Genomic DNA, 14,799 nt, shown 5'->3' with positions numbered 1-14,799 from the left:
GGGTTATGATGTACACAGTGGAATCCAGTCGGTAAGTTTGATACGCTCCGAATGCTCATCTCCGACTGGATGATGTAGGAATCGTCACCGACTGGATGATGGGAAGCCCTTAATTCAGTCGGAACTGACTAAGGGCCTTATCCCTTATGAAGGGTAGTCCTTGGGTAGGACCCATTGGGCAGGCCTATGACCCTACCCTAGGACTATAACCCCATCACTCTGTTCATCATGAACTCAATACACTAGATGCATGCTGGATAGCGGTCGATGTGTGGAGTAATAGTAGTAGATGCAGAAAGTATCGGTTTGCTTGTCTCGGACGTGATGCCTATATGTATGATCATTGACTTAGATATCGTCATGACTTTGCGCGGTTCTATCAATTGCTCGACAGTAATTTGTTCACCCACCATGATATTTGCTATTTTGAGAGAAGCCTCTAGTGAACACTATGGCCCCCAGGGACTACTCCACACCATATTTTCAGCCTTACACTTTTTACTTCGTTGCACTTTCCGCCTTCAGATCTCACTTTGCAAACAATCTTGAAGGGATTGACAACCCCTTTGAAGCGTTGGGTGCAAGCTTGTTTGTGTTGGCGTAGGTACTTTGGACTTGACGAGACCCTCCTTCTGGATCGATACCTTGGTTCTCAAACTGAGGGAAATACTTACTGCTCCTATGCTGCATCACCCTTTCCTCTTCAAGAGAAAGACCGACGCAAAACCAGAGAAGTAACAAGAAGAATTCCTAGTGCCAAGGAAGGACTTTTGTTGCCGTAGCAAGGACCTCTACGATGACAATTTTCCTCACTAGATTCCATACTCTCCTAGGTTGCTAAACAAATGAAATGGAGACCAAAGCTCTAATACCACTTGTAGGATCGAAAGTATGTCTAGAGGGGGTGATTATACTACTTGACAAGATTTTTTTGCCTTTTTCCCAATTTTACTTGAGAGGCAGCTACGATAGTTATAACAAGTCAACTACACCCTACACCTGCTATTATAATAGTACAACAGCGGAAAGTAAAGATGCAAGTGTACATAGAGGAGTAAGGTAGGGAGATTAAACGCATGAGATTGACACAATGATTTTTGGCATGGTTCCGATAGGCGACGCTATCGTACGTCCATGTTAGTGGAGACTTCAACACATGAAGGGTAATGATTGCGAGAGTCCACGGAGGGCTCCACCCACGTAGGATCCACAAAGAAGCGGCCTTGTCTATCCCACCACGGCTTATGTCCACGGAGCACTAGCCTTACTCACGGTAAATCTTCACGAAGTAGGCGATCTCCTTGCCCTTACAAACATCTTGGTTCAACTCCACAACACGAAGTAGGAGGCTCCCAAGCAACACCTAACCAATCTTGGAGGCACCACCCTCCAAAAGGTAATGGATGGGGTAGATAAATGAACTCATTTCTCTTGTGCTTCTAAATATAGTCTCCTCAACACAAATCACTCTCTCACAGAATATGCATGGGTAGGAGAGGTTGATTTGGTGGAAAGCAGTTTGGGGAGGCTAGAGATCAAGTTTCAAATGATTGTATTGGAATATCTTGGTCTCAACACATGAGTAGGTGGTTCTCTCTTAGAAAATGGATCTGGAAATGAAGTGTGTGTTCTGAGTGCTTCTCCCACAAATGAGAGGTGGGTGAAGGGTGTTAGAGCATATTTCTCCATATGTGGTTTTGGTAATTGATGACAATCCCTATGGACTAATGGTTGCCTTAAGTTATATTGGAAGGATTTGTCCATAGGCACTTCTTTAAGTCCATCTGTTGGTTTTAAGGAGTTTATATGATGACCAAGGTGGTATTCAAAGTTTTATCCAAAGATTGGTCATAAATATACAAGGTTGATCAAGACTAAGCAGAGAGTAAATCAAGATGATCAACACACAAAGTGTACAAGATGTACAGAGAGGGATCAAGTGATCCCGTGGTATGGTAAGCATTGTCCATAACGCTTTCGTGTACTAACCTATGGTCTTCGTGAGAGTTCTATGTGGGGTCAGGTGTGTTTCCATGGGTTTGCGTCAAGAGGAAGATCTCATTCAACCTATGAAGGATGACATCAAGTGGTGATCGTCATCAAGATTGCAGTATGCAAGTTCAAGTGGAGCATCACGAAGATATCATGCTTGAAGCTAAGCGTCCATTGTGGTGGCAATGGACTTGTGAAGATGTGCTGAAGAGTGGCTCACCCATAGTGAGTATGGGAGAGCAATCAAGAAATGTAGTCCATCTTGAGGAATCCAAGATCATCATCATCTAGCTCAAGAGGACTAGGTGCAAGGTATAGGTTTGCCCTTGATAGGTTCTTCTATTGTAGGTTAGTTTGTCGTACTGTCAAGGAGGGCTCTCAAGTGAGTAGCTTGATCGTATCATTCGTAAAGAGTTCAAATCATATGCATCCTTGCATCATCTTTCTTGGTTCTTGTTTGCTGTTTCTCTTTGTGAGTTGTAGAGCTTATGGTCATCTTCATGACAAGCTCGAGTCCATCGAAAACGGAGTCCATATGCATCTTCTATGATGTTTTCGATGTTGGAAGTTTTTGCCGATTATTCATTCATAGAGGTCTCACATCCCTATATCATTTGCTTTTGGATAGCTCTTGTCTGCCCGAATTCAATAAGCTTGAGTTTGCTCAATTCGGAGTTCGTATGCGAAAGTTATGGCAATTTCAGTGGCCAACGGTAGTACTGCTCCTCGAGCGGTAGTAGTTTTTTACTACCGCCCTCTGGACGGTAGTACCGCTTGCTGGGCAGCAGTATCGCTCTATGGGCAGTAGTATTTTTTTACTACCGCTTCATCGGACTTTTTGCGCATCCTTTTGCCTCAGCAGTGGTAGGTACGATAGTAGTTTTTTTACTACCGTGGTTGGTGAACCTACCGTGCAGTAGTACCGCTCCTAGCAGGGGTAGTACCGCTCTGCTCGGGCTGTGAGTGGGGGTAACAGTTGAATTCTTTCCCTCGCTATATAAAGGGGGTCTTCTTCCCCATTGGAGCAAATCCACCCGTTGAGCTCGTGTTCTTCCACCATTGTTGACCTTCTTAGAGCTTGCTAACTCTCAATCCCTCCAATGATTCTTGCTAGTTCTTGAGGGCAAACAGAGAGGAGATCTAGATACACATCTCCACCAATCACTTTCTCCTCTATGTGAGGGGAACCCCTTGGATCTTGATCTCGGAGTTCTTTGTGAGCTCCTTGTTCTTCCTTTCATATTTCTCCATAGATATTGTTGTTGTGGAGGGATTTTAGTGTGAGGGACTTGACCACTTTGTGTGTTATTGCCATTGTATTAGTTGCATCGGTTTGAGTTCTCCACGGTGATACGTGGAAGTGAGAAGTTGAGAAGCTTATTACCCTTGGGTACTTGATACCCTAGAGATTGTTCTTCGTGGATGCTTTGGCATTCTAGAAGCCTGGTGGTGCCTCGGAGCTCAATCGTTGTGGTGTAAAGCTCCGGGCAAGTGTCGGGGTCTCCAATTAAGTTGTGGAGATTGCCCCGAGCATTTGTGGTCACCTCGAAGCCATATGCCATTGTGGTGAAGCTTCGTGGTGTTGTTGGGAGCCTCCAATTAAGTTGTGGAGATTGTCGAACCTTGTTTGTACGGGTTCGGTGACCGTCCTCAAGGGTCCCTTAGTAGAATCACGACATCTTGCATTGTGCGAGGGCGTGAGGAGATTATGGTGGCCTTACTGGCATCTTGGGGAGCATTGTGCCTCCACATCGCTCCAAACGGAGATTAGCATCCGCAAGGGTGTGAACTTCGGGATACATCATCGTCTCTGTGTGCCTCGATTATCTCTTACCCGAACCCTTTACTTATGCACTTTACATTGGAACAACCATATTGTTTCTTGTTATATATCTTGCTATCACTTAGTTGTTTATCTTGTTTAGCATAAGTTGTTGGTGCACATAGATGAGCCTAGTTGTTTTAGGTTTTGTGCTTGACAAATTAAACGTTAGTTTTATTCCGCATTTGTTCAAGCCTAAACCGTAATTATTTTAAAACGCCTATTCACCCCCCTTCTAGGCAACATCCACGTCCTTTCAAAGGGGTATATATAGAAGACAGCCAAAATCCAACTGTTACACACAAAAGAGCAAACTCGGTGACACCGAAGTGGACAACTCGGTGGTACCGACTTGTACTAAAAGTGTGAACTTTTGAATCTCGGTGAGACTGATATATAGAACTTGGTGGCACCGAAAAGGTGACTAACGGTCAGATGGGCTGACTCAGTGGCACCGATACTCAAACTTGGAAATTCCGATTTTGTGTATCTTGGCAATAGAATGTTGGTCACACTAAACTCGATAGCACCAATGCAATTTCGGTCGCACCGATTTGGTGGGAATGGCTAGGGTTCTGTTTAAGGTTCAAACTCGGTGGGTCCGATGTGAAAATGTTAGTGACACCGAATTTGTGAATGTGGAACTTGACGGAGTGGATATGTGGGAAAAATGATCGAGTGTTTTGGTGGCTAATTTTGAACATTTGAGCAATCAGTTCTTTTTACTACCTCACCCCCTTTTAATAGCATTGGATTTCCTATGTACTCCGAAGTGATTTCTCACAAATATAAAATGAAAAGTCTTCTAGCTTGAAGCTTGAGCCAATATTATTTCTTTCTTGCATCTAGGGGTATCTCCACATGAACCTTAAGCCATAGCATCTTTTGAACTTTTCTGAAATATATTTGGAAAAACATTAGTGTAATGATGCATATGTTGTGATCAATTATCAAAACCACCCTAAGAAGTAACTATGATTTCACTCTATTTAATAAAACGACCGCATGCATCTTTTTGATGCAGAGACTGAAGGCAGTCCTTCTTTTCTAAAAAAAGCTTTTGCATCTCCAAAGACATTATCTCTTTCAATGATCGAAAGGAGGAAAGAGATGCTGCTCGAGTGGCTATGGGTTTGAAAACCAAAAATCAAAAAAGAAAAGTTCAAAGCCCACAATCTAACACAATAGAGCCAGTAATCTGGTCGAGTTGCAGAAAAAACTCAAAACGGGCCGCACTGATAAATCGCTACACATGTTGTCGATAGCTACACGAATCACATCTCATACTTAATGGTAAGTAGAGTGAATTAGGCTGGCCATAGTGGGAGTATCATATAGTAGTATCATGCATATGATATTATTGTATGATACTACCTTCATAGTGCATAGTATGATAAACTTGTACTCCCTCCATCACGGTTTAGAAGGCAGGCTTGAAAATCTCTGGGACCAAGGTAGTCATCGATTGGTTGTGAGATGTAGCAGGTGTAAATGCTAATGCGCCTAATCAACTCAGAAAATACTAGTACTAATGTCTCAACAACAAATTGGAAGGGCGCATGCATGACTAGTACTAGTACTAATTAATAAGAGTAATTGCTTTCGCGCCTTAAACCTTGTCTATTTTGAAACGCACGCAAGTTTAACTGTGCCTTCTAAACCGTGACGGAGGAAGTATCATAGATGGCCTCATTTATTGACATGCATGACACATAGTAGTATAACATTTAACATGTTACGGTATCTACCTATGTTACTCTAACCCCTCTCTCTTCTTTAATTGTGTGCCACGTCATCATGTTTGCTAGTCCCAAGTGTATGATACTACTACTCCGTCCAAGTGTATAGGGCATACGCCTAGTTTTAGGTTGTCAATTTAACTAGCTAAATATATATTATATGCGATAAAAATTACATATTAAAAAAATACAAACCCGACATGAATCAAATAATATATTATTTATTATATATATACATATTTAAGTAGTTAAATTAACGACATAGAACTACGACGCATGCCCTATGCACCTGAACGGAGGGTCTAAGTTACTCCCACTATGGAGAGCCTTAGACATAGTGAGCTTTAGCAAATCCGAGGGAGAGGCACTCATGCACCAATTGGAGGGCTCAACAACCACGGTCCAAACTGTCCCGTTTGGTCCAGTACTACTCTACATGCAAGCTCGTTTGATTCGATTTGTCGATGCTTGTATCGGAAGCAAATATGCTTGTACAGAACCTTTCTCTTCATTTGAATAGACACCGTGCGTTGAAGCAGCAGACCAGACAGACACACAGGCAGGGAACAGCACCGCACCGCACCACACCACACCAGTCACCAGACGACGCCTACATCTCATCGTCTCCCAAGCGACCGATCATACAAGTTGTTCCGCAGTTCATGCAATCAGTGACCAACCAAACGTAGTTCCATCATAAACTATAGTAATCCGAATCATCCCCGATCCGGTGGCGAATCACGCCCGGCAGCGAAAGGGACCAACAAAGCCGTGCAGAACGAAAACATGCTCTCTCTCTCTCTCTCTATCTGAAAAAAAACACAGATTTTGACCGGACCTTCCAATCCTACCTCGCCGCCGACCTCCGCCACGTGTCGTGCGCGGCGGGAGGGGCATTTACGGGCAGAGCACCCGCGCGCATTGAATCCGAATAAATACGCCCCGGGGGATCAGTGCCGGGGTTTGGAAGGAGATACGGACTAGTAGTAATCCAGTTTTTCCTCTCCCAATCCCAACACGATAGCGCGTCTTCGTCTCCCAGCCGGTGCCGCCCGTGCCTCCCTGCCATCGCGTGTCCTCTGCCCCGGACGAGACGGCGACAGGTCGGTGTCGCGGGGGACGAGCTAGCCTGCGCCGACCACGGGTCTCCCGCCCGCCGCTCGTTTGATTCCGAGACAGCGGGCCGAGGGAACCGGGGAGGAAGAAGCGAGGCGGCGTGCGGGGAGGGGGCGGAGCGGTTCCCAAGATTGGTTCCTCTTTCCTCACCGACGAGAGATAGATAATCTGCGCCTCCTTCGTCGTCCTCCTACGGTGAGTTCCCTTCCCTTCGTGTATGATTCAATCAGTCGCGTGGTTCCTCCGCCGCCGTTTCTTCTTTCTACTCCGTTCTTCGTAGCACTTCAACCACGGTCCACGCTGCCGTTTCTTCTGATAGCGGGTCATGGCTAGTTCGTCCCTCCTTGTTCAGTTTCCTCGGCTGATTCTTGGTGGCAGCAAAGATCGTCTTGGTCTACGAAAACATAGCATAGGTTTCTCAGTCTCGAATTCGTCTTTTTTTTTATTTGTCCTGGCGTGGTATGTGAGGTCATCTCCTTAGTTTGAAAATTTCGCGCACACGAGGGAAGAGGGGGGAAATATTTGGCCTTTGGGCTTAAGGAAAAACCAAAAACAGCACAGCGCTCCTTGTACTTTTGCTATACTACGAGTACTAGTTTACTACCACCACAACTTTGTTTTGTTTACGCGCCCCATGTCATTTCTTTTCCTGCTAATACACGTGGTTTAATTTTGGAGTATGTAGATGATTGCGACGTTCCTGAATAAACTTGTTGTACCGCAAAAGCCCTCCACGATAAATAAATCAGTCAATCAAACCACGCCGCCATTGCCTACCCGAACAAAACTCTCAGACTGGTTGTAGTGGTATTGTAATAGTACAGTATCGCATATTCATTATCAAGCATTTGATACTACTCCCTCCGTTTCTAAATATAAATTTTTGAAGAGGTTTTTATTAAAACACTACATACGAATATATATGCACATATACTTTAAAATATACATTCATTTATTTTACTCCGTATGTTGTCATTTAATGAAATCTTTAAAAAGACTTATATTTAGAAACATAAGGAGTAGTATATGATACCACATCCGTAATGCATAATATTATATGTTGACATTATAAGATAGTTTATTTATTATCATACAAGATACATAATAACACATTATTTATTATAATACTGTATGTATTATGATACCTAATCTTTTTTCTTAATTTAGTACTATACCGATTTATCAAAAATGACGGAATAATTGTCGTACATGAAATTACCTGTAATACTTCCATTACAAACAGGCTCAGGCAGAAGAGGCAGACCGCGCCAAAATCACCAGCCGTAAGGACCAGCCGAGCATCACAAACGCGGCAGCGTCGTAATTTATCGCCAGCTTTGAATGCGCTCGTTAATGGCTGCTACCAGGGCGTGAGATCGACCTTTTCTTTTTCTTTTGCGAGTGCACGATTGGTCCTCGCATTTTGTCCACCACGTCTACTACTACGTACTACTGGCCACGCACCGCCGGGCCGGTGGACCACGGTGCACACCGACCTTTGTCTCCTGCCGTAGAGCGTGAGCCAAGTACGAGTCGTATTAGCTACGCTGCTGTTGACCTCACCGGCTGCACAGTGCCGCTGCCGTTGGCGCGTGCCCCACATGCCAGCCACCGGCCACAGGGCCCACCTGCCAGGCGATGTGACGCTACCACTCACTTACCATCATGAGAGATTAACCTCAGGGACCCGTGAACTGTACTGTCGGTAGAGTTACTGTACACGAACTAGTAGCACGCAGGAGTGCTACTATACGTATAGGGCTGTGGTGTACAAAAGTACTTTTCTCTTGTCGAGACCGGTGTAGGAGCACTCGAACAGTGAAACTGTGATGAAACCATATAGTTGAAGCTAACGGGCGGCAGTGGTGTACTTACGTGTGACTATTTCCAAGCCAAAGCCGTTGCAGCCTTGCTTGCAGGGTGCAGCAGTTCACTGGCACCACTGCACAGTAAATTTCTGCCAGCGCTGCTAGAGGTACTACCAAATACTTCGCACGTTGTTTTCTGAAAGGCTTGGCACTTGGTTCTCGCAATCCCAGTCTTGTGTGTCTTCTCCGTCGTTGCCATAGGTATCGCACTAACACAACCATAACTAGTCCCTGTTTGACTAATCAAAGCCAATGGCGATAGGTAATTTCCCTCATTAGTCGCATTAGGCGTGTGTGTAGGGCACCGACGCACTCACCTTCAACTATACGTCGATCACAAGTGGAAAATTGTAGCAGTACTAATTCCTCCGTTTTCGAATATAAGTTTTTCTACAGACAACATACATTTAAATGCATATAGATATATTTTAAACTATAAATATATACTTATTTTTGTTTTGTATGTGGTCTGTAGTGAAATCATAGAAAAAACTTATATTTTTGTTTGAGGGTACATCCTTGCATCCCACCGCACCATGATTACGACCGACCCACTATTGGGTCCTTGCCCAGAAGTTTATATTATCACCGCTGTAAGATTAAGGTATTTTCCTCGGCCGCGCATGCCGTAAGATTCTACCACCAAGAGCAATCGACGCGTCGAGAAGAAAGAAACCATTCATCGAATCTGACAATTACAGAATACACAGACGTTAGTACGAGTATAGTAAGCACCATCAGCATTGCTGGTGGACGTATTTAGTTGGTCAGAATCTATTCCCTGGTGCCCAATTGCAGATAACCAAATACCTTAATCTGACGCGATTTGACGCTGGCGCGGCGTATCATTAGAATCCTCACCCTGCATGTGCGGCGGTATCATACCGTCAACAGGAGGAGAGCGAGAGAGAGGTGGCCGACGCGTCGTCATTAGGCTAGGTGGCACATACTACTGTATATAATTACAAGAGTAGTGATTAACTAAATACTAATGGCGTAGTACATCTCTGACACCACCATCAGATTAGCTAGCTATTAGCCATGGTTTATCCGTTCTCACCTTGGATGCCAAGATGAAGCAGGAATTAGCAAATGACTCTGCGGCTGCACGTGACCTCTGATGCTCTTCTGGGGAATAACAGTGCCGATTAGTCCTTAGCCTGAACGCCTAGCGCATCTCTTTTTTGTGCAGTACCTTTTCTAGTCATTTTTATGCCCAAATTTCAACAAAGCCCCTGCACGTTTGCCTATTTCCGTGGATGATCTTCTTATGCCGAAGTTTCAGCCAGGTCCTTCCACAAGTTCATCGTTCACGAAAGATTTGTGTTGTCAATTGTCATATGTTTTCTGGGCCAGCAAGTAGTACGAGCACCATGTCTCAGAAAGGCATAAAATTCCTGGTGAGAAAAAGATAGCCACGTGATATCACCTACTACTACTACCACCACTACAGAAACAGCGGTGGACACAAAGATGTTTGGGGCTGTACTAACTACTAAGTGGCAGGAATCATTACAACTAAAGCTACCAGCTTAGTGCGACAGCACAGTAGAGCCCTGCAATGTGCTGTTAAATGTGTGTGATCCACGGTCATCCTTTTTCTAGTACCCATCAGGAATCAGGAATGTCACTTGAGATGCACATGCCACGTTTTCTTTCCTGCTTGTCTGTCTGTCTGGGTTTCCATGAAGTTCACGGTGAAAACACCAGCGACTACGGTTAATTAACCTAGCAAACCCAGATTAACGTTGGATCCGTGCTTAATTTGCAGGTGTAGGAACGTCGAAGCGAGTAAAGAACGCCAGTATAGGACATTGTCGGGCTGTTTTTTTTTTTTCAAAGAAATGTAGGAACATCGGAGCGAATAAACTATCGGCCTTAAAAGGACCCCGAGAGGGGTCGGGAGACTGGCTGTCGGGGTCCGCTAGAGTTGCTCTGGATTTTCCTCATCGCGATCTCATCCGTTTTGTCTTGAGCAATTTTTCTATTATTATTATACTACGACACACTTACCCGTTGTAATTAGGAGAGACTTGAGCTTGCATATAACATGAAATTTAATAATCGGTTCATAGCGAACCGCATTGTTTCTGTCGAAACCCAGCTGAAATTTATGCGGGCATTGCTCCGATCATCTGACATTGTTTATGCCAGCACCACATGCTAGTTTATGACCCTTGTTTTGTGGGAGGCCAACCTCCCCCGATGAATGCACCAACAACACCTGCTCATGAATGTGGTGCTACTAGCAAGTCTAGCAAGTATAGCAAGACTGCAACAAGGTCCAAGCCAAAGGGCAAAGCCATTGCTATCGGCCAAAAGCCGGTTCCTTTATTAGGTTTGGCTTGCCATGTGTGAGCCCCGGTAGCCCCTCATCATGTACTGTATCGTGTGTCCTTGCCCCTGTTTCGCGTATTAGCATGTACTCACTCCGTTTCAAAATATAAGACCTTTTAAAGATTACATTAGGAGACTACATACGGAGCAAAATGAATGAATCTACATTCTAAAATATGTCTATGTACATTCGTATGTAGTTCATAGTGCAATATCTAAAAGGTCTTATATTTTGAAACGGAGGGAGTATGTAGGAGCGCCGTTGTTGTTAAGGAATTTATCAATTATTAAGATTATTATATACATTTACGTGGGCGATTAGATTATGGCGCCGGAGCTGGCGAGCCCTAGTGCTGCGATCCCATTGCATGTCGACGCCACTCGCTGATGATGGAGCGTACGCACCACAAATAGTATGAATACTAAATAGTAGTGTGAATGGAGCCCGTCCCGGTCGATCGGAGGCCGAGGGCGATCTGATTTGCACCCGTGTGTGTGTGTGGTTTGCGTGTGTTGGCCGGCTCGGGCTGGTGGTGACTTGTTGATGTTGTCTGCTATGCTGCGAGGCGGACTGCAAGGGTGTGTGCGGTGTGCCGACCCCTCAACGCTACGTCGACGTCGAATCGTTTCCATGGTTCCGGGCGTACTCCGCGATGGATTTATAGGCATGTGATGCGAGCATGTCCGAAATGGTGTCCAAGGCGCCTCGCCCTTGTCTGTCTGGTCTTGTGGCCGCAGCCGTTGCTCCCGAGCCCAACGCCCCCTGCTCCATAAGCTCCATAGCAGGAGTACACTTCTCTCGGTGGGCGTTTGGTTCCGTTGCTAGCGTAGCGTATATGTATGTGTGGTGGCGCCACGCATTTCTTTCTACTAGTTGTTGTATTGTTTTGGCGCCATTTGGTTGAGCTGTTGCGGATCCAGCCCGCACTGCCGTAGCGTGGAGAGCGATTCGGTAGCGAGGGACGGTTTGGGCAGCCGCACTTTTGGCGCAAGCGCGGGCAACACGGCTGCGCGAGGCTCACGCGCCTGCTTTGCTTTGGTCAGGCGTGTCGGCACGTGTGCGCGCGCGTGTGGGGCTCCCCCTCCCCTCCCCTCCCCTCCCTCCGGTGTGTTCAACTTCAACGGTTCAATGCGCTGACGAGTAGCGTACTCGTACCAGTACTTCCGGAGAGATGACGGAGACCAGTGGAGAGAGCTCGCCATTTTCCTGTCCACCTTTTTTTTTTCTCATCGATGAGATCGTATTTATCAGTTCCTACGTATGGTTTGTCAGGATTAACCACTGTCTTCTTTTACACGAATCTATTTCTACCGACGCTTGGCTGGAAAATGAATTCTTACCGTCAAAGTTTATTAAAAAATATTATTGCTGCCTAGAAGTACCTATGGGTCATGTCATCGGTAGGAGGAGTGCGGCACAGTAACGCGTCGGCCTGCACGCTCCGCTTTTACTTTACAGTATCCCCCAAATATTCCTGCTGAAATTTATCCCACTCCTCCCTTCCCCACCTTCCTCCCTCCCTCCCTCCCTACGCAGAGACAGCAGCAGCCAGCGGACGGACGGAAGCCAGCCACAAAGAGGGGAGGGGAAGCTGGAGGGGAGCCGGAGCTGAGCAGCAATGGAGGCGCAGATGGCGGCAGCCCGCCCGCCGACGCACCACCACGGCCACAACCACAGCCACAGCCACCACCAGCAGCAGAAGGCGGCCAACCTGGCGCGCACCTTCACCAAGCTGCTCCGCCGGAAGCGCTCCGACTCCGCGGCGGCGGGGGCCGGGGCCAAGGAGACGCCGGATGCGCCGCCGTCCGTCGCCGGGGACGACTACGACAGCTCCATGGACGCCACCACCACCACCGCCACCACGGCCACCATGCCGTCGCTCAGCAAACTCAAGCTCTCCGGGAACCTCGCCGCGGCCTACTCCCTCGACGCCTTCTTCCGCAACGCCGCGGAGAAGAAGGCCGCCGGGGCACCACAGCAGCAGCAGCAGCCGTCGCCGCATGCCGCCGCGACGGTTGCCGCCGCCGCGGACTCCCTCCTCGCCAATCTGTTCGCCGGCGTCTCGGCCGTCAAGGCGGCCTACGCGCAGCTGCAGCTCGCGCAGTTCCCCTATGACGCGGAGGCCATTCAGTCCGCGGACGCCGCCGTCGTTGCCGAGCTCACCAGGCTGTCCGACACCAAGCGCAGGTTCCTCAAGGACCCCGCCGGCGCCGCCAGGGACGCCGCGGCGGCCGGCAACACCGCCCTCTCCGCGCACGCCGAGGAGCAGCGCCATCTGCTCAAGACGTACCAGATCACGGCGCGCAAGCTGGAGGCGGAGCTCCGTGCCAAGGACGCGGAGCTCGACCGCACCAAGGGCTCCCTCGATGCGGAGCTCCGGGCGGAACGCGCCATGGAGGTGCGGCTGCATCCGGGCCGCACCCTCGCGTCGCTGGACGAGCTCCACGTCTCCGGCCTCAACCCCACCCACTTCCTCACCGCCCTGAGGCACGCCGTGAAGTCGATCCGGTCCTTCTCCAAGTCAATGCTCACCTCGATGCAGGCGGCTGGGTGGGATCTGGCGGCGGCGGCGGCCGCCGTCCACCCGGGCGTCCCGTTGCGACGGGCCGGGGACGCCAAGTTCGTCTTCGAATCCTACGTCGCCATGAAGATGTTCGCCAATTTCCACCGAAGGGACTTCAATTTCAGCTTTCTGGACGAGCGGGAGTTGTACGAGCGGCGCCGCTTCTTCGAGGAGTTCACGGAGCTCAAGGCGGCGCCGGCCAGCGTCTTCCTCGACGTGCGGAACGCCCGGTGGAGCGGGTTCGGCAAGTTCCTGCGCGCCAAGTACCTGTCGCTGGTGCACGCGAGGATGGAGACGGCCTTCTTCGGGAGGCAGGAGCAGCGCGGCATCGTGAGCGCCGGGCCAGGGTTCCCGGAGAGCTCGTGGTTCGCCGAGTTCGCCGAGATGGCGCGCCGCGTGTGGCTGCTGCATTGCCTCTTCTACGCGTTCGACGGCGGCGACGAGGAGGACGGAGCGTCCATCTTCCAGGTCCGGACCGGCGCGCGGTTCGCGGAGGTGTACATGGAGAGCGTCAACGACGGGCGCACGGAGGACGCGTTCTGCACCGCCGCCGAGGAACGCACCGTCGGGTTCACCGTAGTACCGGGGTTTAGAGTCGGCCGGACGGTGATCCAATGCCGCGTGTACCTGGCGCGCCCGGGACGGCGGCCGTGATCAATCAGGAAGTTAGAACCGTCCTGTTTGGGAGCGTCCGGCGGACGACGACTGGGGAGGGAGAATCCCATTTTGGGGCGGCCGTCGAGGTCTCTCGCCGGTTGCCGGCTGGGGTGGTGATGAAGATGATCAATGGCGGTGGTGATGGGGGTTATGTATATCTATTAAGGGATGTAGCGATGTGATCATAATATAAGTGGCAATTTCAGTTCGGACCCATGATGCAGTCTATTTGCCCTCCTCTTGTCTCGCAGTTTGTTCATTTGCACGGCAGCTTGCTCAAGCGTTTCAGTTCATGAGCATTTTCTTTCTGATTGATGCACAGAATTTCTGATCTGATCGAGTTCATATACTGCCCAGATTCCGGCTGCACGTTCATCCGGTGAACACGGTCTGAATTCTTGAACGGTGTTTTTGTTCCTGGGAATCCCACGACCAGTAACAACAATAATAAACTCGTTTTTGGTTGTTTGTTGATGCGGCTTTGGTGGTAGTACGTAGCTCGTTGGAACTTGTGACTTGCTGTTTTGCAGTTGGTTGGATGCCCTTGGTTGTTTGTGATCAGGCGCTAAAAATATGCGATTATAAGCATGTGCCGTGGACTAGTTAATCTTGCTGCTGGCCTGTTTGTTACGAGAGCAAGACAACAAAGGCTGTTAGAGGAGAAAGGCTCTCACTTTGCTTACGCACATGGCGATACGGTTGGT

General features: G+C 48.3%; 1 protein-coding gene across 4 annotated transcripts; it reads left to right on the top strand.

The window, feature by feature from the left end:
- Nucleotides 1-6,360: 6,360 nt before the first annotated feature.
- On the top strand, nucleotides 6,361-14,311 carry LOC123443094. Of its 4 annotated transcripts, none has more exons than XR_006630560.1 (2): nucleotides 6,361-6,864; nucleotides 6,950-7,295. XR_006630560.1 is itself a non-coding variant. In XM_045119345.1 (2 exons), exon 2 carries the CDS (start codon nucleotides 12,494-12,496, stop codon nucleotides 14,090-14,092), a length of 1,599 nt encoding a protein of 532 aa, XP_044975280.1. In that variant the 5' UTR covers nucleotides 6,519-6,864; nucleotides 12,412-12,493; the 3' UTR covers nucleotides 14,093-14,311. The 4 variants fall into 4 exon arrangements, 3 of the variants coding, with proteins under 3 accessions (XP_044975280.1, XP_044975283.1, XP_044975282.1); XM_045119345.1 differs by lacking the exon at nucleotides 6,950-7,295 and adding an exon at nucleotides 12,412-14,311 and having other exon boundaries at nucleotides 6,519-6,864; XM_045119348.1 differs by lacking the exons at nucleotides 6,361-6,864; nucleotides 6,950-7,295 and adding exons at nucleotides 7,912-7,952; nucleotides 12,412-14,311.
- The last annotated feature ends 488 nt before the right edge of the window (nucleotides 14,312-14,799 follow it).

The sequence above is a fragment of the Hordeum vulgare genome, chromosome 3H (assembly GCF_904849725.1).
Source record: "Hordeum vulgare subsp. vulgare chromosome 3H, MorexV3_pseudomolecules_assembly, whole genome shotgun sequence".
NCBI classification, from domain to species: domain Eukaryota; kingdom Viridiplantae; phylum Streptophyta; class Magnoliopsida; order Poales; family Poaceae; genus Hordeum; species Hordeum vulgare.
The sequence above is the reverse complement of the archived record's forward strand: the minus strand, read 5'-3'. Positions and strand labels throughout refer to the sequence as shown.

Coding starts and splice junctions, on each gene's coding strand:
- LOC123443094 (XM_045119345.1), top strand. CDS start 12,494: ATGGAGGCGCAGATGGCGGCAGCCCGCCCGCCGACGCACCACCACGGC.